This window comes from Megalops cyprinoides, chromosome 1 (assembly GCF_013368585.1).
Source record: "Megalops cyprinoides isolate fMegCyp1 chromosome 1, fMegCyp1.pri, whole genome shotgun sequence".
Lineage (NCBI taxonomy): Eukaryota > Metazoa > Chordata > Actinopteri > Elopiformes > Megalopidae > Megalops > Megalops cyprinoides.
The window spans coordinates 3,257,043-3,282,644 of record NC_050583.1 but is presented as its reverse complement, the minus strand read 5'-3'; the positions used below and the strand labels follow the sequence as shown (position 1 = coordinate 3,282,644).

The window sequence follows — 25,602 nt, the reverse complement described above, 5'->3', positions numbered from 1 at the left end:
TGTGTAAATGTTTACAACTTGTGATTTCATTTTCTAATTTAGAGTAACTGGGGTATACATACACATTTTCTACCATGTGTGATCACTTTGGCACTCTTGGAAAATTTTGAAAAATGATGAACATTAAATTAAAATTTTTTTTCTAAATTATTCTAAATTGCCCTTCTTCAATTCCAAGTTGGTGTGAAATGATTTGGCAGCTGTTAATGTAATATGTAATATGATTAATCTGTAATTCAAGTCACCATACTGTACACGTGTTTCTTATTGTGTTCATTTAAAAAGTTAACATTTTTCAAAATTAATTTGAAATTAGTACAGTTCAAAATGAATGTTTAAGTTACATTTCTGCATTAATCACAAAATGAGTCATGCCTGCATTTAACCAATTTTGCCCTTAAACTTTTACTCAAGTTAAAGACAATTACGGTTTGCTGACATCAACAATCATGAAAATAAATTTAAAATATTCTGTTTGTAATGAGAAAGTAACACTTGTGTTTTGAATTGTAAGTTAGATTTCTGGCCAAATGTTGATTAAATCCAGGAGCAAATTAATATTAGTTTACAATAAATATATAATGTGCACGGCTATTACCAAAAGGAAACATTGCAATACTTCAGTCCTGTGTTCCTGAAACACAATAAGTGTTAAATGACAAGTGGGAGGCACACAAGCGTAGTTTTGCAAAGAACTCTCATTAGCCTTTCTCTGTCCTTCAGAGACAGAAGAGTAAGGTGGAGCCCGCCACACCCAGCGTCACAGAGCGCTCATGTATTTATAACGCACTGAAACAATAACATACTGTATGAGCAAGTCTGTTCCTGTCACCCTGCAGTGCTCTCCTACTGAAGAAGAGTGAGAGGTCCCTGTGTGTGAACTTTCCAACATGCAAACTGTCTTTTTCTCCACACTTTTATGTGAGTAAAGTGCACTTTTTTTCATTTTTACGTACATTCATAACTGAAACGTGTGCAGATATACGGTATAAATTGCTTGTCAAAAAAAGAACACATTGTGGGTTTTAGGCTAAACCACTCTATGCCGTTCACAGCTGGTCTTGGTTCCTGCTGTTGGTTTTTTGCAATGTGATTCTAGAGCTGATGCCACTCAACACTTTGATTGATGAACTTGTGTTTATGTTATTTGTACCGATAGGTAGAGCATATTATTTTCACATCTGTGTAATTTGGCATTTTGCTACTATTAAATTATTTGAGAATAAATGCTGAAAATGGCTGTAAAGGGGAATAGATAGCCGAGCCTAACTGTGTGCTGCGTGAGTGAAAAATAGAAAAGAAAAAAAAAACAAATCCAAGCATGGGACGAGGCAGGCCCCCCAATCCACGGCAGCCAGGGTGAGATTACTGACTCACCCGACTCTCTCGGGATCTCTCGCGGGCCAGCTGTCTCCTGGGCTCCACAGCCACCAGAACGGTGGTTTGTTCAGTTCAGTTTTATTAAAACTGCAATAAATGCACAGAAATAATAGTAGAACTTTATTTTACATTTTATCTAGCTGACATTTACGAGGGGGTAAAAGCAGTACATTCAAGCATTTGAACTTACGGGTAAATATTAAAGACACTCAGGTGAAATTAATGTGTAATTACTGGATAATGCTGCTGCAGTTACTAATATTTCTACTAAGACACCATCTGGTGACAATTGTTAGCCATTTAACTTAACTCAATATTGTGAAATTAGAGAGTAATTTTGATTTGCATTGTTACCAAGTAGTCTGTTTACCTATAATTAATCACGTAAATTTTATGAAACTAATATGTGCCCTAACAGTAATTAACATTTCTGTAAACCCTACTAGTAATTACTTCATATGGAACTGAATACTGAAAACAAAATGCTGTTAATTCTGCATTAACAACATGTAGCTAACCCTGCGGGGTTTGCCTGGCGCATTGGCGCTTGCTTACCTGTAAGTGTGAAAATGGACTGTGTGACGGTGTGGCGACTCGCTAGCTGTTTTAACGGTAAAATAGTTATTTCTGTGGCTGTAATTACTTGCCTGTAAAATCAGGAATCCTCCTCAGCATCGGTGTCAGGGAGGACACAGGTCGGTATGTTTATTTTGGGAGACTGAGGACAGCTTTGTTGGGGGTCCTGTTATCTTGACGGACTAATATCCTAACTTCTCATTTTAACGAAATTTCCTCCATCCGAACTCGTCTTGGCACTCAGGACTGATTTTCCTTCGTTTAATTGGGGATTCTTGGTCTCCAAACTTCAGGACTGCTTTCTCAGCCAAACGCAGTGTGGCAAGGCAGCGCTCTCTCTATCTCACTCAGATACGAAAATGAATTGTCTTTCAATAAATGCCCAAGCTTCAAGACTGCTGGAATATGTTCAATCAGTATCAGCTGTATGTATGCTACAAATTGGACTGTGAATTCTTCTGATTTTCTGAGGTGGTGTAGGCCTATCTCATGCAGTTGTTATTGTTTTTCACTGGCTGTGTTCATCCAGTCTGTATCAGCTATTGAGTTTCAGGGATGTGAGTAGGGAAGATCTCAGTCTTAGATGCAAGAAATCAGCTGAATCTAAGAGAGAGAGAGAGTTCCTCTTTTAAGTCACAGAATATTTGTACTCTCAGTAAGGAGACAAGGTCTGTTATTGATGCAACCTGTGGGACAGACGAGATGTGATGGTATTTAACCAAGGTAACAACGGCGACCAAACATTAACTAGAATCGTTTTTATTTCTCTAATCTGACTAAAAAAATGTTCTAACACACGAGAGGGCATGCTTGTAATATGTCCTTCCATGCCAGAAAGAAAGAAAAGCTAATTAATTAGGTTAATTAGATTGGAAACAGCCAAATCGCAATCATCAACAATCTCATCCATTAGACTGAATGAGAAAGAGTCTCAGTCAAAGTGTATTCTAATGTGTTAGCCAGTGTATAGATAGCTGTCACCAGAAAGCCGGCATCTCTGCCTAATCTTTTTATGGAAATTGGCTTTTACGGGGTCAGTGGGGGTACAACAGCTGTGTCCCAGCCTGGATTCACCCTCCCAGGTAGCCCCACTCCGTACCTAAAGCATGAGAAACCCACTCACTGTAGGGGAAAGCAAGGGGTTAATGCTCAGAAACTTACTCATGCTTTAGGTACGGAGTGGGGCTACAAAGATAAACTAAGATAAACTTACTCCAACCAAACTACTGTCTCTCGCCTGCAGGGGGTGTTCTGGTACTGTGGAAGGGGTCAGAGCAGATCGGTGAGTATGTTAACTGTGGAACTGCACACTCTTCAACACACAGGCATAATGACTAAATATGAACAATTTGTAACTAGACATGTTTCCCCACACCTTTGTAACCAACATTTATATGAAATATTAAACTTGTTGAATTCTAGCCGTTCTCTGTCATTGTTTCAAAAACCCAGAAAAAAAATACATATAACCATACCACCAACATCCACCCATAACAACTCTAAGAGGAGATTCAAAGGTGGTGGCAAAGACTAAAAAGGAAGAAAAGTATGGGAAAATGAAAATGGTTAAATTGCAGACAGTAAGAGTGGAAGGCAGCCACTGTTGATGTACAATGAATTGCAGTGACGAAATTTCCTGCTAATATACATGTCTGCGCTGCAAACACATTCATCGGTTTCTTTCCAAACACCTGCTTGGAAGTGGTTGTCCCACTTTGAACACACTGCTGAGCAAGCTCACTCTATATGTCTGTCTGTCTGTCTGTCTGTTGGATTTGAGTATATCAGCAGTTTGTGTTCTTCATGCTTCAGTGCTCCTGTGTGAGTTTAAAGGATGCTAAAGGAGCCTAATGTGCAGTTCCACATGCATAGAAAAAATACATGCAGTATATTACAGATTATGCTATGCACACTTCAGAGTGGACAATCAGCTGAATATGACCCCCGATCATAGCAGAGGAGAATCTAAACCTGAAGCTGTGGAAGGTCTCAGTCCTTATCGGTCTCTTTGTCTCTGTCAGCACCAGGTGATTTCCAGGTCAGACTGGTCGATGGGAAAGATTCCTGCTCTGGGAGAGTGGAGGTCTTCCACGAAAAAAAATGGGGCACGGTGTGTGATGATGGCTGGGATATGAATGATGCCAGAGTGGTCTGTAGAGAGGTGGACTGTGGGAGTGCTAAGTCTGCTCCAGGTAATGCCCACTTTGGACCGGGGAAAGGGAAAGTCTGGATGGGTCATGTTCAATGTTCAGGCCATGAGGACTCTCTCAAGGATTGCTCAAACCCCTCGTTTGGACTTTTTTCCTGTCCTCACTCTAAAGATGCTGGGGTTGTCTGCTCAGGTGAGAACCTCCCCTTATTCTGTCATTCATATAACGTAGTACATAGACCCATCAGACAGTGATTGATTATATACATAAGCAGTCCACTTCTAAGAGTATTTTTGGCTTACTCTCATGTAGTATGATTCTCAGTTATCTCAGCTGCACATATGCATAGAGCTACAAGAAACATACAGCAATGCAGGGGCACCACTACTCAAAACTATGTAGCCCATCAGCTAAAGCTCCAAAACTGTATTTAAGGGCCCAAAATGTAGAGGAGGAGCCTAACCAGAGGGGTTAGGTAGGATATATGGGGACACATGCTGTCAAGAAGCTGGCCAATGCCCCTCACAAAAAAGCAATGGTTGGGGCAAAGCATACAAAAACTGATAATTTATTTTAACCCTTTCATACATAAGTTTTAAAATATTTCCAACTGCACCCCAGTGTGACTTAGTTTATGCTGTGTAGCACGCATGTTACGTTACACAGTTTGTTATGTTTTCATTAGCGTTATTAAGCTTCTCATGGTTTTCACTGCCGCATTTGCCATACTTTGTAACCCAGTGGTAAGCCAGTGGTTGCCCCTCACTCTGAACACACAGCTGAGCAGGTCCCCTCTGTCTGTTTGTCTGTTGGATTTGAGTGCATCAGCAGATTTGATGCTTCATGCTTCAGTGCTCCTGTGTGAGTTTAAAGGATGCTAAAGGAGCCTAATGTGCATAGAAGAAAATACATACATAATATTACAGATTTATGTAATGAAGTGGAATAATGTTATACTAATGATTTTCTGAGGTAGCAGGTTACACCAATGCTGAATACACAGATCAGCTTTTGAATGAATGCATTTTTGCCACAATAAATATTTGCTTTTAGATTAAGCTGTGTGCACTTCAGAGTGGACAATCAGATGAATGATATGATCCCCTCTCATAGCAGAGGAGATTCTAAACCTGAAGCTATGGCAGGTCTCAGTCTTTAGCAGTGTCTTTGTCTCTGTCATCATTAGGTGTTTTCAAGGTCAGACTGGTCAATGGGACTGATTCCTGCTCTGGGAGAGTGGAGGTCCTCCACGAAAAAAAATGGGGCACGGTGTGTGATGATGATTGGGATATGAATGATGCCAGAGTGGTCTGCAGACAGCTGGGCTGTGGGAGTGCTGAAGAAGCTAAAGGCGATGCCCACTTTGGACCGGGGACCGGGGATATCTGGGACATTCAGTGTTCAGGCAGTGAGGGCTCTATTGAGGAGTGCTCACAGAATAAGGTTGTACATAAAAGGTGTTATCACTCTGAGGATGCTGGGGTTGTCTGCTCAGGTGAGAAACTGTGTGTGCGTGTGTGTGTGTGTGTGTGTATGTTACACAGGGTTACAAAGAAGTTCTTCTTGGAGATAAGGCTCTACCTAGATCCATAAAGTGTTCTTTCACAACAACAAGCCAAAGAACCCAATATGGTTCAAATTAGAACCCTTTTTACTAACAGTGCATACAGGTACCTCAGAAAGGGTCCCTTGTTTGTTTTTTCCTTTTAAAATTGAAAAAAAGATGTCATCAAAGCTCCCTCTGGTGGCCACAGAGGCCCTATGCAGCCACGTAATTCACCCATGCCAAGAGTCGGCACTGGGAAGAGCTGCACTGTCAGGCCTGTGCATATTGTTTAATTAGTCTTCATGCAATATACTATCTTTTAGGATTTTTATTTCATGGATATGTAGATTTCAGACACAAAAATCGAATGGGTACTCCTCCTCCACAGCAATACAAAGTTATAGCACACTAAAAGAGAGTCTACATCAAAACAAGATTCTACAATACCGGAAATATTCTATGAAATATAAACACCAACAATTAAAAACCCTGCATGAACATGTAAATGTTTAATTGAATTGATCTAAATCTATTTACAGTACACATGATAGCGGAATGCTATGGAATGTCTTGGTTGTTTTGATTGTATATTTTATATTAAGGTTTTTTAAAATAATAAATTATAACTAATGAATTTAAAATGCCACCCTTGGTCTCAACAAGAGGGATTTTTAAATTTTGGAAAAGTTTTAATAACATGAACTACAGACACTATTTCAAGCTGAGTGTTACCGGGAGAACAACAGGACACAGGTTGCACTCACTCAGAAGTGTTTTTGGCCTGTTCTCCACACGTCTGTTATGCTTTTTTTTGATTTTCAAAATGCCAGTATTACTAACACCAGCTTGTGCTGTAATGTTATGTTTGCACTGTTGAAATAGGGTCCAAACTGTTTTGTAAATGATTTATTAATCAAAATAGATCTGATTCACTCGACATTTTGCATAGTTCAGAAGTACAGTACATAGTTCAGTAGTACAAATATGTTCCAGGAGTTAAGACAACACATTTGATGCCCCCCAAGATGCATGCTAGACTCTTATTTATTGATTTCTCTTCGGCATTTAATAACATCCAACCATACCTGCTAGCAGAGAGGCTTATCTGTCATTTTAAACTTGATTCTAACCTGATTGGATGGATCATGGACATTTTAACTGATAGGTCACTGTGTGAGAGTTAACAGTGCTGTCTCAAACTGGCTCTACTCATCTACTGGTTCCCCTCAAGGTTGCTGTCTCTCCCCCCTTCTTTACATCTTGTACTCTAATGAGTGTCACAGCAACTACAAGAACAGACACATTTTAAAGTTTGCTGATGACACTGTTATTGTTAGCCTTTTTGAAGGGGAGGAACAGGATCATGGGCCGGTGGTGAATGACTTTGTGGCTTGGTGTGATGAGTCTTTCCTCCATCTAAATGTGTCAAAAACAAAAGACATGAACAATGATTTCAGGAACTCATAACCAAGCACTCTGCCTACTGTTATAAAAGGTGTTGACATTGATATAGTGGATAGCTACAAAATATTTACAAATATTTTTTGAGGTAGCATCAACATGGGAGTCAAAACACAATTTGTCCAGGAAAGACTTTATTTTTGGAGAAAAAAACTCTTATAACATTTCTACTGAGATGATGACTCTCTTTTACAGAAGTTTCATTGAATCTGTCTTAACCTTTTGTAGTATTGCGTGGTTTGAAAACTTAAATTTGTCCAATAAGAACAGACTTGGAAGTCTTGTTAATATGGCCAGTAAGATCTGAGGTCATGCCAAGCTTTTGGACATTTATAACAGGCAGGTCCTTAGGAGGGCACACACTATGTTGGATTGTCAAGACCGTCCACTCCGGAGGGAGTTTGTGCTATTGCCCTCAGGTCAGCGTTTCAGGGCTACTGTTTGTAGGAGTGAGAGACTCCGTGTCTCTTTCATTCCTAGTGCTATTGATATGTTTAATGGCAGATAGCACTCTGGTTTGCATACATTTAACTACCTTGTACACTGGCACACTTGCATATTTGCACACTAGCACATTGCACTTGGTACGAATTTTCTTTTCTCAGTACATTGTACATTTGCACAACGGCACATTTTTTACTTGGAATGAACTTCCATTTCCTGTACTAGCTGTACTATGTACTGTACTATGATTATTGTGCTGATGTTACTATGTACTGTACTATGATTATTGTGCTGGTGTTACTATGTACTGTACTATGATTATTGTGCTGATAGTCGATGTAGTCGGTGTTTTCGTTTTGTATTCTGTGGGATGTGAACCCTGGCTGTAAAACATTTTCCCTTAATGGGATAATAAAGATAACCTAACCTAATCTAACCCAACACACACACACATACACACACATTTTTTCTCACAAATCTAAATTTATTTGGCTTTTGTATATTGTATTTTCTGCATCAACTTCCTTAAAAGGAGTAATATTTGTAGTTATATTCCAATCCTCTGTGTCCACCTTGAAGAATTAGAAAATTGAACCTACATTTACGATTCCTCTACCACAGTGGTACCTAATGGCTTGCAGTAATTCTACTTTTAAAATGTCACAACTGCTACGATACAATAAGGTTCAAGATGAGAGCAAGTTATTGGGTCCAATCAGGTTTGTCATTTTCCCTGTAGTCTAGAGTATGTAGCACTGTTTCAAGCCTAGATCTGGGGCGTCTCATGACAGTGTTCAAAAGCAGTGCAGCAAAGTTTTCAAGACTCTGAGTGAACTAAAGACAGTGAAGTACAAAGAAAACACTTGTGCATTTCGACAAAGGTACAGCGGGGAAGGGGGGGGGGGGGGGGGGGGATAGGACTGTGCCACACATGGTTTGTGGCCATTACCACAGCTTAACTTGTAAATGAATTAACAACTATGTGATTGCATTCTGTTCTGTCAATGGTTATCTTGTCTTTCATCCAGAATATGACACAAAAACTGAAATTTATCAGTTACATGCTTGATTTCTTCATTGGAATTATATTTTCACTTAGTTTTGATCCCCATAGGAAAATTATTAATGATCAGTGATCAATTCCCAGAGCCAGTCTGTCAGGATGGTTTAGATTACAGTGTGACACTGCATATTTATTACTTTTGACCTGGGACAGTCATGTGATGTTGTCACGGTTGTCCTTCTTGTGGGTCTTAATGGAAGTGCAGTCCTGAGCTCCAGTTCCAGGTTTTACTACATTCCTCCTCATTACCTGTATTCACTGTCTCTGGACAGACAGGGCTGTGTTTGAACTGAATGTATTACTTGTGTTGCAGGTGGGACAGAGGGAGAAGGAGAATGTAAGGTGAGAGCTTTCATTCTGTGGGAAGGAGGTTGGGGTCCAGACAGCAGGGAGTAAGAGTGAGAAAAAGGACCAGAGACCAAACTCCTGCTTGCATTGTCTGCATCAGTGATATTTCACATTGTTCAAACATGAGTCTAAGCGCAACACTGTGTGCCTGCAAGAAGTTTTGTCAGGGCTGTGCGTCCTCTCTAGCTGCAGAAATCCTCCCCCACATGATCAGCTCTGCTTGGTCGTCTCTTCCAGGGTAAATCAGAGGAGCAGTGCCAGCTGGACTCTCTGGATAATCTGCTCAACAACAGCAGCTCACTGGTACTTCCATCCGAAGTGAATTCAGTATTTCCTGCCATATTTACTGTGCTGTGTAGCTCTGCACAGATACTGGCAGCCATGTTGCAGTGGAAGGATGCTTCCTCTCTGTCTTTTTCTCTACCTTTTTCTTCTTCTTCCACACCCACCCTCCCTCCCTCTTCCTCTGTGTGTCTGTGGAGATTGAGGGTCTCACTGGGTAGAAAAAGAAGTGGCAGAAGCCATGTTGGTTTATGTCACTGATGTGTCACCGTGGTTTTGGTATACATAGATTTTTTTCAATGCCATTCTCATGTTATAATTACAGTTTAAACTGCCACGTTAAAGTTTTATAATTGCTGCATTATTACTGTGTATTACCGGCATTGTTGCTGTTATTAGTGTGCTATAACAGTGTTATTACCTCACTGTTCAGACACCAGCAATGTTGCTGAATGTGACTCTGCGTGCCGTGGATCTGCTGTCTCAGTGGAAGGGGGAGGTGGGAGAGAAGCAGATAGATGTTGCACTGAAGATCCCAGAGAAGCTGGCGTTAGCGCTGGTGAAGCCCACGCAAACCCAGAGCAGCAGCCACCTCTCTACCAAAAAAATAGGTTTGTACCTAATGATGTCCTTGAGCCTGTGGGTGTGGTCATCTGACCTGAGCCCAATTTTTGGTTGGCCTTTTGACCCTTTGCTCCAATGGTCCAGAGATCACTGTGTCTTCAGGGCTGAATCTCAACTATGATGTCCTTTCCCAGTAATCTGCTGCTGTATGTCATATGTGGAAGAGCTATGTTGGTTCTGGTGTGTTTTTTGTAGTAAATAGAGGATTGATGTGACAAATCAGGGCAGGGCTGAGTGAGGGCTCAGGTGTTTTTACGCTGTGAAATTCACCTCAACGCAACATCCCTTACCACTCATGCAGGAGCATCAAAGCAAAATTCATGCAATCCGCCAAGACACCCGCATGTAGCCAGTACAAGAAAAGCAGAGATAACTCATTACTTTACATTACTGTCATTTAGCAGACACTTATCTGTAGTGATTTATAAGTTACAATTTTTACATTTTATCCATTCATACAGCTGGTATTTCCAGAAGCGATTCGGGGGTAAATACTTTGCCCAAGCAGGGATTCGAACAATGCAAAGGTAATGGCAACCACGCTGCCAAAAATCTAGGGGTAACTTTGGACAGAAATCTATGCTTCAAAGACCATATATCAGCCACAACCAGGATGTGTAGATTCCTGTTATTCAACATCAGGAAGACCTTACCCCTCCGTATACTCAGCCCAAGTGGTGATCCAGACTGTCATCCTGTCATGTCTGAGCTACTGCAACTCACTGCTTGCTGGCTTCCCGGCATATGTCAACCAACCACTGCAGCCTATCCAGAACGCATCTGCCCGATTGATGTTCAACCTCCCCAAGCAGACTCCTTGAGTCCCTCCACTGGCTACCTGTTCAAGTTCAAGACCTACTTACCTTACTAACCTTTAAGGGACTTAATGGATCAGCCCCCCAGTACATACAGGACATGATGAAGGCCTACAAGCCTGCAAGAGTGCTGTGCTCCGCTACCTTTGGTCGCCTCTGTGTCCCGAAATGCAAGGGCAGCATCTTTTGAACCCGCCTCTTTTCAGTGCTTGTTCATTTACAATCAACAAATTCACAATCTCATTTTTATTGCCTTTCTGTAAGAGGTGGAAACATTTGCCATCGGGCCAGAAGCCAACCTGGCAGAAAAACCTCAGCTAAAAGCCAGAGACAACCTTCTGGAAATTGATCTACTCACCATTGCTAAGAACAACAATGGTGAGTCCACAATCTACACACCAGCCAATGACACAATGCACTGCTCATTACCTGGTCTTTCTGGATCTTTTTATTCCATTTTTATCTGACATTTTAACATCACACATTGCAGTGTATGTAATTGATATGATATTTCACTATTTGAAGGAATCGTTTTCCTCTTTAACACCTCTATGTGATGTTGTCAAAAATCATTTTGTTAGTTGGTAAACACATGACCACATATAGCTCATTAAGACTGCAAGCAACTTCAACTGGTGATGTATGTAGGTTATGCTCCTTAGAAGTTCTGAAGGGAAGCCTACATTTGAATAAAGGTCTGTGTTCTGTGTATGTTTCTGATTTCTGTTGGTTCTGTTGGTCTCTTCTGCAGGATCTGGAGCAGTGGTCTTCATAGCCTACGCCAACATGGAGAATGTGCTGAAGGCTGAATTCTTCCACACGGAAAGAGAGACCAATAAGACCATGATGTCCAGTGTCATCTCTGCCTCCCTCCCCAATACCAAAAACACAACGCTGCCTGAACCAGTCAACTTTACCCTGAGACACCTCACAGTGAGTCCTTGCTCCATCCATACCGCTAACTGACCCCGAAAAACACACCAACTTTAGCCCTTATACTTACCTAACATTAATACCCAGGGAACACAAAATTTGGTCTTTACCTTTTCATTCCCTTTACTGAGCCCTCAAAACAAACAAACTTTATACCTTCACCTAATTACATCTCTCACTAACCCACAATAACAGCCACCCCTCCTCTCCTACTGACCGCTAATAACACACTAGCTTTAGACCTTTTCCATGCACAGCTGTCACTGACATCCAATAACATGCTGTCATCCTTCCTCCACCACACTCCTCACTGACCCCCAATAACTCACTGAATGTGTCCTTCTCCACCCTTCCTACTCATTAACATTAACTAAAGGAATTTTAGTCCCTCTTCATTCACACCTCTGTCTGTAATAACTTAATTATTTAATCATTCCCCATCCGTACTCCTCACTTATCCCCCAAATCCCCCCCCCACCCCCCCACCCCCCTGCCCAAGCGAAATACTACATTTCCACATTCCCCATTCAGGCTTCTGAATGACCCCTAATAACACTTAGTCCAATAACTTCAGTCTTTACTCATTCACACTTGAACCTGTAGGACTGTGGGACCAGGGCTGAGTGCTTCTGCTGCAGCTTTTGATGGTGTATCAGTCCCTGTAGTCCACAGTTTCCATTAGTGGAACCCATTGATTTGTCAAGTCAAGAGTCAAGAGAGATTTTATTGTCAGCCCATCCATATACAAGTATACAGTAGTAGTAGGTTGAAATAATGTTTCCCTGAGACTCATGGTGCTACATCCAGTCAGTGAAGATATGCACAAGACAATAAACAGACAAAACATCAAGACATACAATGGAAAAAGTGGCAGGCAGAAGTGAGCAAGTAAATTGTAAACAGTTACACCTTTCATAAAGTGGCTATGTGAATTTAGGTGGAATTTCAGAAGTACTGTCTTTAAATGTGTGTTGCTGGAGTCCAGTGAAGAAGCTGTCGGGGTGAGCCATCTGTAGTTTGCTGATTCTCCCGTAGAGTTTATCCAGGGCCCCCTGGCATTAGTATTAGCGCTAGATCTCTATGAGTGCTGAGCAGTGCACAGAGACGATCGCTGCTTTCATGCACTATTCCTTGTTGATGTAAACACACAGGCCACCGCCGCGGGTCTTACCAGACAAAGTGGCAATCCTGTCCGACCGGAAAGCGGTTGGCCCGTCCAGCTGAATGGCGGAGTTACGTTCGTGCAGCCATGTCTCAGTGAAGATGAGGGTACAGCTGTGTCTCATCTCCTTTCGGGAGGTCAGGAGCAGTCTTATGTAGTCCAGTTTATTGTTGACGGAGCGGACGTTGGAGAGGAAAACAGACGGGAGTGCTGGTCGGCTAGAGTTAGCTTTTAGCCTAGCATTAATACCAGCTCGCTTCCGCTTCCTCACACAGCTTGCGGCGTCCTTCCAGGTGGTCGCCATTGTCCGGTGATGCCGTGGTCTTGCGGTCCGGTGTCCGGAGCACACCAAAGCGGCACAGTTGGTCCAACGTGCCTCCATCTGGTTGAATTCAGCATTGTTTGCCGATTTTGACTAAGGTCTGGCAGTCGTACACATAGCGAGGTAGTTAAAGACAGCCTGCGGAAATCAGTAAATGCTAACGAAACAAAGCACAATTGTTTGGGACCCGGAGTACCCACTGTGACCTAGCACAACGCCATCTTGGATCAATCATTTGGATTTTGATTTGGTGTGTGCTGTGCCTCCCTCCCTTTCTCAGCAGGTGGACCCTGAGGGCCAGCTCACCTGTGTGTACTGGAATCAGAGCAGGTGGATCGTGGATGGCTGTGAGCTCACAGAGACCAACGCCACTCACACCGTGTGCACCTGCAACCACCTGTCCACCTTCGCCCTCATCATGCAGACCACCTGAGGTGAGGAGGGGAAGGACCTAACCAAACAAGGTGGGCCTCAACCAAGGGTATAATAATAGAATAACTTCTGTAACAGCACTAACTCATGTGCTTCCCCAGCTAAATCTAACACAGGCAGTTGAGTCCTTATTAGGTAAATATAAATACTCAATAAAATTATATTTGATATGCTTTTATATTCAAGAAATTTATCAATAATGCTAAAGGGAATATGTTTTATATCTAGATGTCTTAGATAGCACTCAGGTGTTGAGTGGTGGCTTGACTTGAAACAACAAAACTAATCCAAAAAGTAAATATTTTACTGCATTGGCCTGCATCAAGACTTGCAAATTTATTGAAGGTGTAGAAATACTTGGAAAAAGATGGAGGATGGAGTTTAGACTTCCACCAAGGATGGTGCCATGCTGATAGGAAAAGAAAGTTTTTGATTTATTCTGATATATAACTTTAGGTAGTGAGAATTGTGACCTAAACCCCTACTGACTGCACCCCAGTGAAACCTCTTGAATGGAGAGAACTGAAAAATAAGTGTTTATTCCTTGCATCAACAGGTGCTCACACCTGAACTTCTGTTTTTAACCCATATAACCCAACAGCTGCAAATTGTGGACATATGAGCTTCCCTCATTCTCCACTGAATAACTTGCATAGCAACATTTGTTTTGACATTCACAGGAGGCTTGTTATTTCAGTATGTTGGATATATCATCAGTAAATGAAAAATCGACTGTCTAACAGGGAAGTCTGCCTATGTTTTTACCAGGGCTTCTCTCATTTACTTCAAAAAGAACCACATTTTTTCATCTCTATCATCTCAGCATGTAGAAACATTTTATGTACCAGAAACACAGGTCTTACATGGTACTCAATCAGATGTCAGCACAGAACAGGATTTTATACAATGAAATCATGATCTCCGCCTGCAGTGTAATCAGATGTGCATCTCTCAGCTCAGCTAACCATGCAGATGACAAGAACAAATTTGATGATTACTGAAAGCATTTCTTTTTATCTGAAATATTAACTGATTTATCATGACATCTATGTGATTGCAATCGCTTAAAATCTATACATTTATGTATTGTTGATTTGTATTGATTTTTTATCATCATGTAACTTTACTTATTGTTGTGATCAGTGTTTGAGTAAATAGTATTCATTGTCTGCAATGTGTCGCAAATAAATTAAAGACAACAGTTGTCTTATTTTTAAACATCTGACCATATCATCGCCTGGCACTCAACTGATACTTTTGGACGATACAAAACAATGGAATGTCCCTATGATAGATATAACTGAACTGGCATTTACTTTTGGAGGTGCATACAAGGAAGCTTCTTTAAGAAGTAAAAATTATTTGTGTGTATGTGTGTGCATGTGCGTGTGCGTCTGCATGTGCGTGTGTGTATGTGTTTGCGTGTACATGTGCATGTGTGTGTGTGTGTGTGTTGTGTGATAGGCATTTACACACATTACATGTTAAGGGAGTCCAGAGTTACTCAAAGGAAAGCCAGCAGAGAAGCTGTGTCCTCACGTGTCTTCCTCTGAAACACGTTGAATTGCATCGAGTGCTCCAGAAAGCAGTGTTGAACGAATCAGTACAGTAACTATGCTCAGTAATACAGTGTTGAGTGAAATGAGTTGAGTTCTCTCCCCGCCCTCTTCCTCTTCCTCCTCCCCTTCTCCCAGCTCCCTCCCTCCTCTCTGTCTCTGCTCTCCCTCACTCACATACACACTGCGCCCCCTGCTGGCCGTTACAGTGCACTGTCTCACTGAGAGAGGAGTTGCATTTGCTTTGTACTGGTGATACAAGCACATGCCTTCCTCTGAAACACGTGATGTCAGCCATCGCCTCTATACACACCGCAGTCTCCATGCTAAGCTTGCGCAGACATGAGTTGGAGGAGGATACTGAATACTCAGCTTTAAGCAGGCAAACGGCAAGTGCCCAACTGACCAGCAGGGGTCACTGATGAGCTACAAGACGAACAAACTCCCTCTTGGCCCCCAACATCCCCAGCAGAATGAAGCTAGTTATGTTTCACTGCTGTGGACTTCTGGTCATAGTACGCCAATACACAGCTGGGTTTGAGCCCGGGACAAAGGGCTCAGTCTCACACTGGAAACTGCCTGGGCCTCTCAGGAGCCAGGAGCTGTCCTGCTGAGGAAATCAACCAGGTGATCAATGCATCAACCAGGTGAGCATCAGTGCTGTGTTCCACTGTGACATTCAATCCACTGTGTCACACACACACACACACACACACAGGCACACACACACACACACAGACACACACACACACACTCACATATCAGTTTGCAATTCCACCTACAGTAGAGTCCTCATCAGGCTGCCACACATGCCCATAGATGGCCCGAAACCGTCAAAATCTTCTTTCTTCATAACTTCCTGGTTTACCTTGCTGGTCTGTACTGAGTCCTGTCCTCCAAAAGGAGCCCCTGTTCCCCATAAACATGCACCCCTCTTTCCCAAACCAGTTTTGGTGACACTTGTTGAAGTGGTGTAAGATGCTGCTTCCTTTCCTGAGCTAGCGCGTGGTGCTGTCAGAGGAGTACAGGATATGTTCTACTCCTCAGCTTTGTCGGTCAGTGAATTTCTTTCACAGAACCTCACACCCGCCGAAAACCAACTGGCTCCTCCCCAGGTCTGACCAGGACATTGTCCAATCACAACACTTCTTGGCTGCATCCATATACTCATACTGCCATACTGTGTAGTATGCAAAAAGCAGTACGTCACAGTCAGTAGGCATTTAATTGTAGTTGAACGGTACCTGGATGACTTACTACATCTGTTGAAATTTTGAAGTGTGCAAATGTACTACACTATGCTATCCCATAAGTCAGCTGGAGCCCGAACAACCGAAGAAGAAGAATTCCCCGGGAAAAAGAGAAAGAAGATGGCGGTGTAGTCAACTTTGCTAAGCCATCAAATCAATTGGCTTTGTTACGTAACGTTAGCTTTTCATTTTACCTCAGGTCGACAGTCAGCTAAGTAAAGCAGGCTGATTTTTAAAACATGTAAACATCCGGGTCAAAGGACAGGTAAGATGGCGGCAGAGTACATCCGAACTGTGTCCTTACTACTCGCTCGCATACTCATAGAACGTACTACAGTAACGGTCGGGTGGTAGGTTCTTAACCGACGTTAGCGCATACTGAGTATTCGGATGCAGCCCTTGTTTGTCCACAGAAAGAAAGTGCTTCACATGGGGGGATTCAAATGAAAAACTTTATTAGCAGCTTATTAAGAAAAGAAAACATCAGAGCTACTGTTAAAATATGTTTTTTGCATGTCCAAACCATGGCTTGATAATAAGATGAGTATTCACAATAAGAACATGGAACTTACGGTACAAAAATATTTAATTTCACATCAGAACTCATTTACCAGATAGTCTGTGATCATCACACCTATATCAGGAACACTGCTACCTGTCTTAGGTACTATCTGACTCTAGCATCAATGCACTGACAACAGAGCATTAGTGCAAGTCTCTATGGACTCTCATACCCTCATTCTTTCTCCCTCTTTTAAACCTTTTAAACCACTTTTAAATTGTCAATATCTTATCAAGAACACTGTGCAGTAAATTATCAGGCAAAAACTGAAAATATTATTTGTAATCTATGGAGGTCCATTCTATATGTTATTTCACTCAGATCAATCAGTGTGGAAAATACGCATTCCTGATTTTAAGGCCTGTACACAAATAACAAAGAGATCAACAGAAACACAGGAACAAAAAAGTCTTTAAATAAAAATAATGCCTCTCTTCACCTCTCCTTTTCCTGGGTTTCATTTGATTGGTGTCATGTCACGTTGAAAAAAAAAACATTTAATATTTAACGCTTTTTAGACATTTCACAAATCGAGGAAGGGTTATGTCAATTATGTTCATCTCCTTTGAGGAATGATTGATTAAAAGAATGAAACCCCCCCCCCTCTCTCTCCCCTTCTCTCTCTCCCTCTTTCTCTCTTTCTTAGTCCTTTGTTCGGAGACACATCATTCGGAGCTCTGTGCAAAGAGAATGACAGGAGCATTAGGATTGGACAGATACCTTCAGTTCTGCGCAGGGTGGATTTCTGTACCACCGTTTTGACTGGAAGGAAGAGCAGGACAATTATCTGGGGCCCAAAGCAAAGCCTTGAGAGGAGAAGGGGGCCTCATTTGGAAATTTTTCCTGTGATCTCAGACACTGTAAAAGCAGCATTAGTGCTGTGACACTTACCGGAGTCAGAGGAGTATCTTGAACCTGATTCAGTATGAGCAGCATCTTCCTCGGGAGGAAGAGGAGCAGCAGTGCTGTCTGAGTGAGGAAGAGGAGGAGCAGAGCTGTCAGAGTCAGGAAGAGGAGCAGCAGAGCTGTCAGAGTGAGGAGGAGGAGCTGAGGGAACAGGAGTTAGAGTTAGTTCATTACATTCTCTCTACATTGAGGGGTCATGTCAGCCCACGCCAATGAATGTAGATATAAAGATGAAGTACAACAGTGTCCAAAATAGCCAGCATGAAATGTACATCCTCTTACTGCTGACACACGCTTCTGTATTTCCTCTTTACTCGAGTGCGACATTTCCATGCATCAGGACAGAGAAACAGCTCTGCAGTGTTAGTTAAAATTTGCAGCTGTTAGCATTTTAAAACCACGAGTGATAAAGGTTACTTAAATTGTGAATTACATGAATTACAGCAACAGTTTTAAAAACTCGAGTTTTTACCATTGCACAAATGTGTATTGTACAAAATCTAGATAATTAGACTTCTCAAAACACCTTTATTAAATTAAAAGCATAAAATGCATATTGATATGCATGCACAACATATTTGTTTGGGATTACATTGCAGCTATTGCACACAACTGTTTGGTCATTCTGCATTTATTAAGGCATTGTGTGGTTTTTGGCAGAATTTCTCTGTCTAGTGTGTTACAGTGTTTAACTCTTTTGAGACAGTTCTGTTTTAATGCTTAAATTGTTTTAGTGTTGCTGGCATCCAGGATGACTGACACTTACCTCTTTTAACGATAAGGTCAACTTCGGTGAAGACATCAATTAGCAGACCTCTGATTCCACACCAGTATGTCCCAGCATCCTCCAGGGTCAGTCCAGTGATGGTCACAGCGAAGACTCTCGCTGTTCTGTCATCATACAGAGAAAATCTCCCTTTTCGTGCCCTAATCTGGCCTTGTTCAGTTTCAATTTGGATGTTTTTATTCGGCCACTCACATTCCCCGTTGCAGAGATATTTTAAACTCTTTTCATATCCTGTTAAATACGAACACTTTATTTCAACATTTCCTCCTTCATGCCCTGTCGCCGTGATGGTCTTTCCTGAGTGTGCACGCCTCACAGCTGTTAGAAAAAAGATAAGAACATACACTGTAATTATTAAAGCTCTTTAACTCTTAAAATATAAATATCATAAACACACAAAGAGGAGTGACAGAGATAAAGCACCTTGTACTGAGAGACACTGTAAAATTGTTCAGTAATACATTTTACACGTGTCAGTGTTCATACAGTGTTCAGTGTAACGGTGCTCAGTAATAAAGCATTGAGTTAAATGTGTCAAGTGCATCATTTTACACCAACCCAATGTTAAATATAAAAATGTTAAAGAATACACTGATTGAATTGCATCAAGTGCTCCAAAAAGCAGTGTTGAATGTACAGTATCAGTACAGTAACTATGCTCAGTAATACAGTGTTGAGGGTAACTCTGTTCAGTCTCAGTGTTGAGTGAAATGGGTTGAGTACTCTATAATACTGAGTGAAGTATGTTGAGTGTAGTAGTGTTGTGGTCAGACAGAACTCACCTATTAGACAGAAGGTGACGATAAGGAGGTTCCTCATGCTGAGCTCTGGCTCCCAGTTACTCCCAGTTATTCCTAGTGCCTCCAGTCCTTTCCCTTACAGAGTATCTCTCCTTCTCTTTCTCTCTTTCTGTCTCAGTTTGTTCTCTCCTCCTCTGTTCAGTTCAGTCTTCACATCAGTCTGCAGCTCAGAGTGTCAGCAGCTGTGTGTAGAGAGACATGGCCCTGCCCTCTTCCTCTTCCTCCTCCCCCTCTCCCAGCTCCCTCCCTCCTCTCTGTCTCTGCTCTCCCTCACTCACATACACACTGCGCCCCCTGCTGGCCGTTACAGTGCACTGTCTCACAGATTGAGGACCTGCACTGTGGATTAAACACAGAGATGTTCTTCCTCCATGGTAACTGTCAGCACTGCAAAGACCCACTACATTACACTGTGACACCATTGTAGGGACAGCACAGTGCATGCGGGTTCAAACAAAGCTTTGAAGGGCAGCTCCAAAGGTAATTTGTTCAGTCTCCCTTTGAATAAATATAATCTTTATTTAGCTCTCTGTGCAGTCAGGGTCAGCTGATGGCAAAGCCCAGCCGTGAGCGTGTTTTAGGCTGTGGGGCTCAGCTTGGATTGAGCATCCTCCCCAGGGGAGCCGATCGCTAACTCTCGCTATGTCCAAGAACCCTTGAACGACACTTTTAGAGCACTTACAAAAAAGGGAGTTTGGAGGCAATCCTCCAATAGGGCTGGGACGTACTGTACAGTAATGTCTGAACATTTTTACTGTATATTTGCTATGTTTTTTTATGGTTTATTTGTTGAAGATTGTATAATCTTTGGGCTCGTGTGGAGACAATACAAGTCCCACATATAAGTGTACTGTGTCCTCAAACAGATGCTGCTCTCAGCTGAGAACTGTCTCATTGTGGAACTGTACACATCCTGTCCCCGTACTGTCGCTATACTTGCTGTATGCACTTTTGTAAGTCGCTTTGGATAAAAGCGTCTGCTAAATAAATAAATGTAAATGTAAGTGCATTATCTTCCTTGCAGTGCTAATGCTAGGATAACTCATACAAAACATGAACGTGGGGCCTGCAGTCACCAACAGAAAAAAAAGAGCTGAGTCCTTCAGAGTGCAGGTTTCCTTTATTTGTAAAAGTAGAAAAAGAAAGCAAAAAGAAAAAGAAGTAAAAATAAATAAAAACAAAAGTTGTAACTTTAACATTAGCACACTGCAATCAGTTAACAATCAAATTACACAATATTGAAACCTTCTGTATACAAATATATAACTTTAGAAAGAAAAGCTAACATTGTTAATTCCCGAAAGTAAGATTTCACAGAAAGTGCTTTACTGATTATTGTATCTTAATCACTCACAGCAGAAGTAATAAAAACAGGGTAGAGAAAATGACCGACGTTGAAAGAGTGACTGGAGCTGGTCCTGTGGAGCGACCTGTGGAAGGTGACAGAATTATCATCACTGAACAGGTGACCAAATACAGGTGTTACTGCTGCACTGTTACCGTGTGGGTCACTTGACTCTTAGGCTCAACCTCATAATTTTTTTTTTTTCCTCTATTTGTGTTCTGTTCGGTTCACAGTTTAACCAAATTGTTTTTGGAAAGAAATTCATACATAGGCACCAACTTCAGTATTTATACTGAGACAAATTTCAAGCATGTAAACATACGTCTTGAGACGGGTAACCTGCTATATATATATGGAGAGAGAGAGAGAGAGATAAAGTGAGAGAAAGTGAAGGTAGAGAGAAAGACGGAGAGGGAGAGGAAGAGAGAAAGATATAGAAAGAGAAAGTGAGGGGGGGAGAGAGTGGGGAGATGGGGGGGACGCTTGGAGAAGGAAGGAGCTGGTAAGAGAAGGGCTCGTACTGTGGACTGCCTCGTAGATGGCAAGGAATCCATGGTGGGACAGCACGCCGTCCGCTGAGAAACGGAGCGTCAGGACATTACCGCTGGAGACGACAGGCTGAGGCACGATCCACCCACAGAAGGTGCCCAGTGTGGAGCTGCTGTCATTGATCTGCAGAGAGAGGGGAGTCTGAATGACTGCGGCGCTATTGTAGCATAGCGATAAGTAGTAGGGCTCGTAACCAAAAGGTTGCTGGTTTGATTTCCCAACCTGGGGCACTGCTGCTGTACCCTTGGGCAAAGTACCTAACCCCGAATTGCCTCAGTAAATATCCAGCTGCATAAATGGATAGCGTGTAAAAACTGTAGCTCTGGGTAAGATGTCTGCTAAATGACAATAATGTAATGTAATATGAGATTGAGATTGAGATTTGAGATTGTTTCATTTCAATTGCATCTGAAAAAGTTAAATGTTCAGTTGTTACTTGTCATTGCCTAATTGTGTGTGTGTGTGTGTGTGTGTGTGTGTGCGTGCATGTGTGTGGGGTGTTTGTTAATATTTGAACAAAACCAACCATTGTTTAACAAGCCACACCTGTCTAATTAAAGCCATTTAATACAGGTGTAGCTAGACAGCAGGGGGCTCTGTTTTTTTTTTTTTTTCAGCTGAATGTGTGCTCTTGCTGATTTCTTTTACTTGTTGGTTTTTAAATTAAATCATTAAATCACCGTTTTTGTAAATTTGTTCTTCCTGTTCATCTTCGTGAGAGGCATTGGCCAGCTTCTGCACACACGAATAAAGTTTTCAATGAAACACAGCTTTACAAACATTAAGGAAAATGTTAATCTGCATTTGTGTCTGCAGGTGGGTTCACCTTGATTTTGCCTTCTTGTAGTTATTTCGACAGGTGAATTTACCCTCATGTAATTGTTAATCATTCACATTACATTTACTTAGCAGATAAAGTTATCCAAAACAACTGACAATTTTTTAATGTTATCCGGTTATATCCCAATGTAGATTTACTGAGGCAATTCCTTACAGTCATTTAGCAGAGCAGCTTACACAGGTTACTGTTTTTACATGTTAGCCATTTACACAGCTGAATATTTACTGAGGTAATTCTGGGTTAAGTACCTTGCTCAAGGGTACGACAGCAGTGCCCAAGCAGGGAATTGAACTGGCAACCTTTCAATTACAAGTCCTGCTCCTTACCACTATGCTACACTGGCGGAATTCAAATTAACTGCCATGTGCAGGGGTATAACAGCAGTGTCCCGCTTGGAAAATGAGCTCTCAACCTTCTGGTTATGAGCCCTCCTCCTTCCTCACCACTACAGCAGGTGGCTGCTGCTTTGCGTAACTGTACCTGGGGGGGGGGGGGCGTTACCTGGACGTAGTCAAATATGCACGGGAGCCCTGAAATGCCATCCAGCTGGAAGGATATGAAGGTGATGTTTATCACGGCGTTGGGCGGGACGGTGATGGTCCACAGGCAGGTGGTGTTTGGCTCGTATTTCCCATCCTGGTTTATGTCCGGAGAGACGAAGGCGCCAGTGGGGTTAGTCAGGTTACCCCCACAACCCTGCTGGGGCTCTGGAGGGAAGGAGAGAGGGAGAGGGAGAGAGAGAGGAGGATGAAGGAGAGAGGGAGAGAGAGGGACAGAGAGGAGGGTGATGGAGAGAGGGAGAGAGAGAGGGAGGGAGAGAGAGGAGGGTGAAGGAGAGAGCGAAAGAGGGAGAGGGAGAGAGAGGAGGGTGAAGAGAGAGGGAAAGAGAGAGAGAGAAAGAGGGGATAGGAGAAACAGAGAGAGAGAGGGAGGGAAGAAAATAGGTAAAGAAAGAGTGAAGGACATGGGGATGGGGAAAGACAAAATGACAAAAGGCAAAGAGATGGGAAGGAAGGAGAGAAATTGGGAGGGATAGGGAGTGACAGTTAAACTGATAGTTTATCAGAACTGTATATCCCTGCTTCAAAGGTGGCCATGTATATCAGCGCATTTCTGTCACACCACTCTCTTTAATAAATTATCCGAAAATAAACGTCTTGTGTTACACGGATTACAAACTCCTAAAGGTGAATACTAGAAGTCAGTTTATATCTATAAAATAAATCATTAGGCTTAACAGATACCACGGTCCATGTTTGTCTCCACAAACACCTGAAAAAGATATGGCTGTCATCAGCTGTTGCTAAATCAGAAATTGTATATAATACATGGAATACATTTTGAAGAATGTTTTTACCAACTGTAGACATTATATTTTACATTAGCGTTATTATCGTGGATCTTTTGGTTATGAGCTTGCTAGCGCACTATTTGCAATGCAAGTGCACGTACAGCCCCAAAGGGTCTGTGCTCAGCCCTGCAGCTGACACACTGAAAGAGGCTGGAAAAAGGAGGGAAAACCAACAGGAGAGGGCGTCTTACTGTCTGCCGTCCAGTAGGTGGCGCTGAAGACAGCGATGGAGAGGTACTCGGTCAGGAAGCTCACGAAAGCTGGGTCTGCGAAGAAGCGCACGATCAGGAGGTTTCCGGAGGAGACAAAGGGAGCGGGTACAGCCCTGCCGCAGTATGTGTGCTCCGCTGAGGAGCTGGCACTGTCTCCATTAAAGATCTGAAAGACAAGAGACAGCGTTATCAGATAAATGCTGCATCACCTCTGCACCACACTGACAGTGAGAGAGAGAAAGAGAGGGAGAGAGGGGGGGAGAGAGGGAGAGAGAGAGAGAGAGAGAGAGAGAGAGAGAGAAGGAGAGAGAGGGATAGATACAGACAGAGAAAGAGGTTAAGAGAGAGAGAGACAGAGAAAGAGAGAGAGGGAGAGAGGGGGGGGGGGGATAGAGGGAAAGAAAGAGATGGAGAGAGGGAGAGAGAGAGGGGGGAGGGAAAGAGGGAGAGAGAGCTGGGCAGTAGCATGATTTGCTCTCTGGTGTCACACCTGTGTAAAGGCACACACATCTACTTTAACCGTATAAAAGGGCCAAGTTACTCACATTTACCGATCTTGATCAACACGTACTAATTTGCAAAACACAGGTTTGTTGAGAACAGTTTTGATATAAACACACAAATGAATTTTGGTGTGCAAACACGCTTGCAGGTATAAATGAAGATTATTATATGAACATATATATGTTCATGTGGGCGAAACTGTAATGTAAAAGAATACTGTCTTTTGACAGAGCACCACACACACTGCCTCCCTGATAAGAACACAGTCTAACCCTATCCCTTTCCCTAACCCTGTCCTAAACCCTAACCATAACCCCATCCCTATCCTTAACCCCATCCCCATCCCATGGAAGGATGTTGCTATAGACTGAATATGATTAAACTGGTGATTCAGACAGGATACATCAGTGGTGGGAATGATTACTGTGCTGTTATGAATTGCAACACCGAACAGTGCATTTGGAGAAGCAAAAGATAAGTAAGAAACTGACAACCGAAAACACGTAGCTAGCAGCACTGCAGCTTTAGGTAAGTTTACCTTTATTTGGTCACACCTGCAATCATACATAATTGTACCTGCAGGTGACCTTACCTGATGTATTCATTTTTCCGGGTGAATTTACCTTGAGGTCCCTCGTATCATGTAAGGTGAGTTTACCTTGACATAGTAGTGTCGGCAGATGCCTCCTGACAAGCCGTTGAGGCGGAAGGAGGTGAAGTTGAGGATTATGACTTTGTGGGCTGGCGCGGTGATGGTCCAGGAGCAGTTAACGGGTACGTTACGCTCGGCTCCTTCAGGGGACCCGAAGGTTCCAGTGTGGTGGCTCAGGTGACCCCCACAAGTCAGCTGTGGCCCTAGGGGTGAAGGACAGAGAAGAAGGGAAAGAAAGGGAAAGGGAAATAAATTTGGGAGGAGAAGAGAAGACAGAAAAAAGAGGAGGAGGCACGGAAAGAAGGAGAGAGTGGGAGAAATATGGAAGGATAGAGAGACAGCTTGTGAAAAAAAAAAACTGACTGGGTAAAAACAAAGAAGAGAGACAATCTTTGATCATTAAAATCTGAAATATCCAAAAGCGGCCATGTTTCCATGTTGCACGATTTGTTTCCCTGTTTGATCAATCGGATGCCAACTAACACAACTGCCCAGATGTCAGTGCTCCCGCCCCCTAGCTGTGGTGTTTTTGTTCTTCCCTGTCCATGTGCTTTTTGTTTTCCTTGTGTTCTAGCCCTGCCCCGCTCCCCGCCCGGTCTCCACCCGCCTGATTGCCTCATCACCCTCACCTGCCTGCCTGCACACCTGCTTCCCATCCCCTCGTCAGCCCTGCCCTATAACTGCTCTGAGTGTCCCTGTCCTGCATGGCTCGGTGTTCAACCCTGCCTGTTCCGGTTTTCCTGTACCTG

General features: G+C 42.5%; 2 protein-coding genes across 4 annotated transcripts; one reads left to right on the top strand and one right to left on the bottom strand.

Annotated features, from left to right (window-relative positions):
- Nucleotides 1–823: 823 nt before the first annotated feature.
- LOC118773169 (scavenger receptor cysteine-rich type 1 protein M130-like) lies at nt 824–14,592 on the top strand. 3 transcript variants are annotated; one of them, XM_036521980.1, is made up of 10 exons: nt 824–921; nt 3,200–3,238; nt 3,984–4,298; nt 5,293–5,601; nt 8,934–8,962; nt 9,206–9,271; nt 9,684–9,861; nt 10,954–11,067; nt 11,441–11,622; nt 13,387–14,592. In XM_036521980.1, exons 1-10 carry the CDS (start codon nt 891–893, stop codon nt 13,537–13,539), a joined length of 1,416 nt encoding a protein of 471 aa, XP_036377873.1. In that variant the 5' UTR covers nt 824–890; the 3' UTR covers nt 13,540–14,592. The 3 variants fall into 3 exon arrangements, with proteins under 3 accessions (XP_036377873.1, XP_036377891.1, XP_036377882.1); XM_036521998.1 differs by lacking the exon at nt 3,984–4,298; XM_036521989.1 differs by lacking the exon at nt 5,293–5,601 and having other exon boundaries at nt 13,387–14,591.
- Nucleotides 14,593–16,865: 2,273 nt separating this feature from the next.
- On the bottom strand, nt 16,866–19,491 carry LOC118773214 (CMRF35-like molecule 5). Its single transcript, XM_036522056.1, has 4 exons — nt 19,382–19,491; nt 18,579–18,917; nt 17,798–17,875; nt 16,866–17,583 (listed from the first exon to the last, which is right to left on the bottom strand). Exons 1-4 carry the CDS (start codon nt 19,416–19,418, stop codon nt 17,549–17,551), a joined length of 489 nt encoding a protein of 162 aa, XP_036377949.1. The 5' UTR covers nt 19,419–19,491; the 3' UTR covers nt 16,866–17,548.
- Nucleotides 19,492–25,602: the final 6,111 nt, after the last annotated feature.

Bases quoted from the DNA above. Each gene is read 5' to 3' on its own strand.
- LOC118773169 (XM_036521980.1), top strand. From the start codon at position 891: ATGCAAACTGTCTTTTTCTCCACACTTTTAT. The intron at 922-3,199 runs GTGAGTAAAGTG...TCTCGCCTGCAG, and splicing joins CTTTTTCTCCACACTTTTAT to GGGGTGTTCTGGTACTGTGG. The intron at 11,068-11,440 runs GTGAGTCCACAA...TCTCTTCTGCAG, and splicing joins CATTGCTAAGAACAACAATG to GATCTGGAGCAGTGGTCTTC.
- LOC118773214 (XM_036522056.1), bottom strand. From the start codon at position 19,418: ATGAGGAACCTCCTTATCGTCACCTTCTGTCTAATAG. The intron at 17,876-18,578 runs GTAAGTGTCAGT...TTCCTCACTCAG, and splicing joins TGACCTTATCGTTAAAAGAG to ACAGCACTGCTGCTCCTCTT. The intron at 17,584-17,797 runs GTAAGTGTCACA...CTCTTTGCACAG, and splicing joins AAGATACTCCTCTGACTCCG to AGCTCCGAATGATGTGTCTC.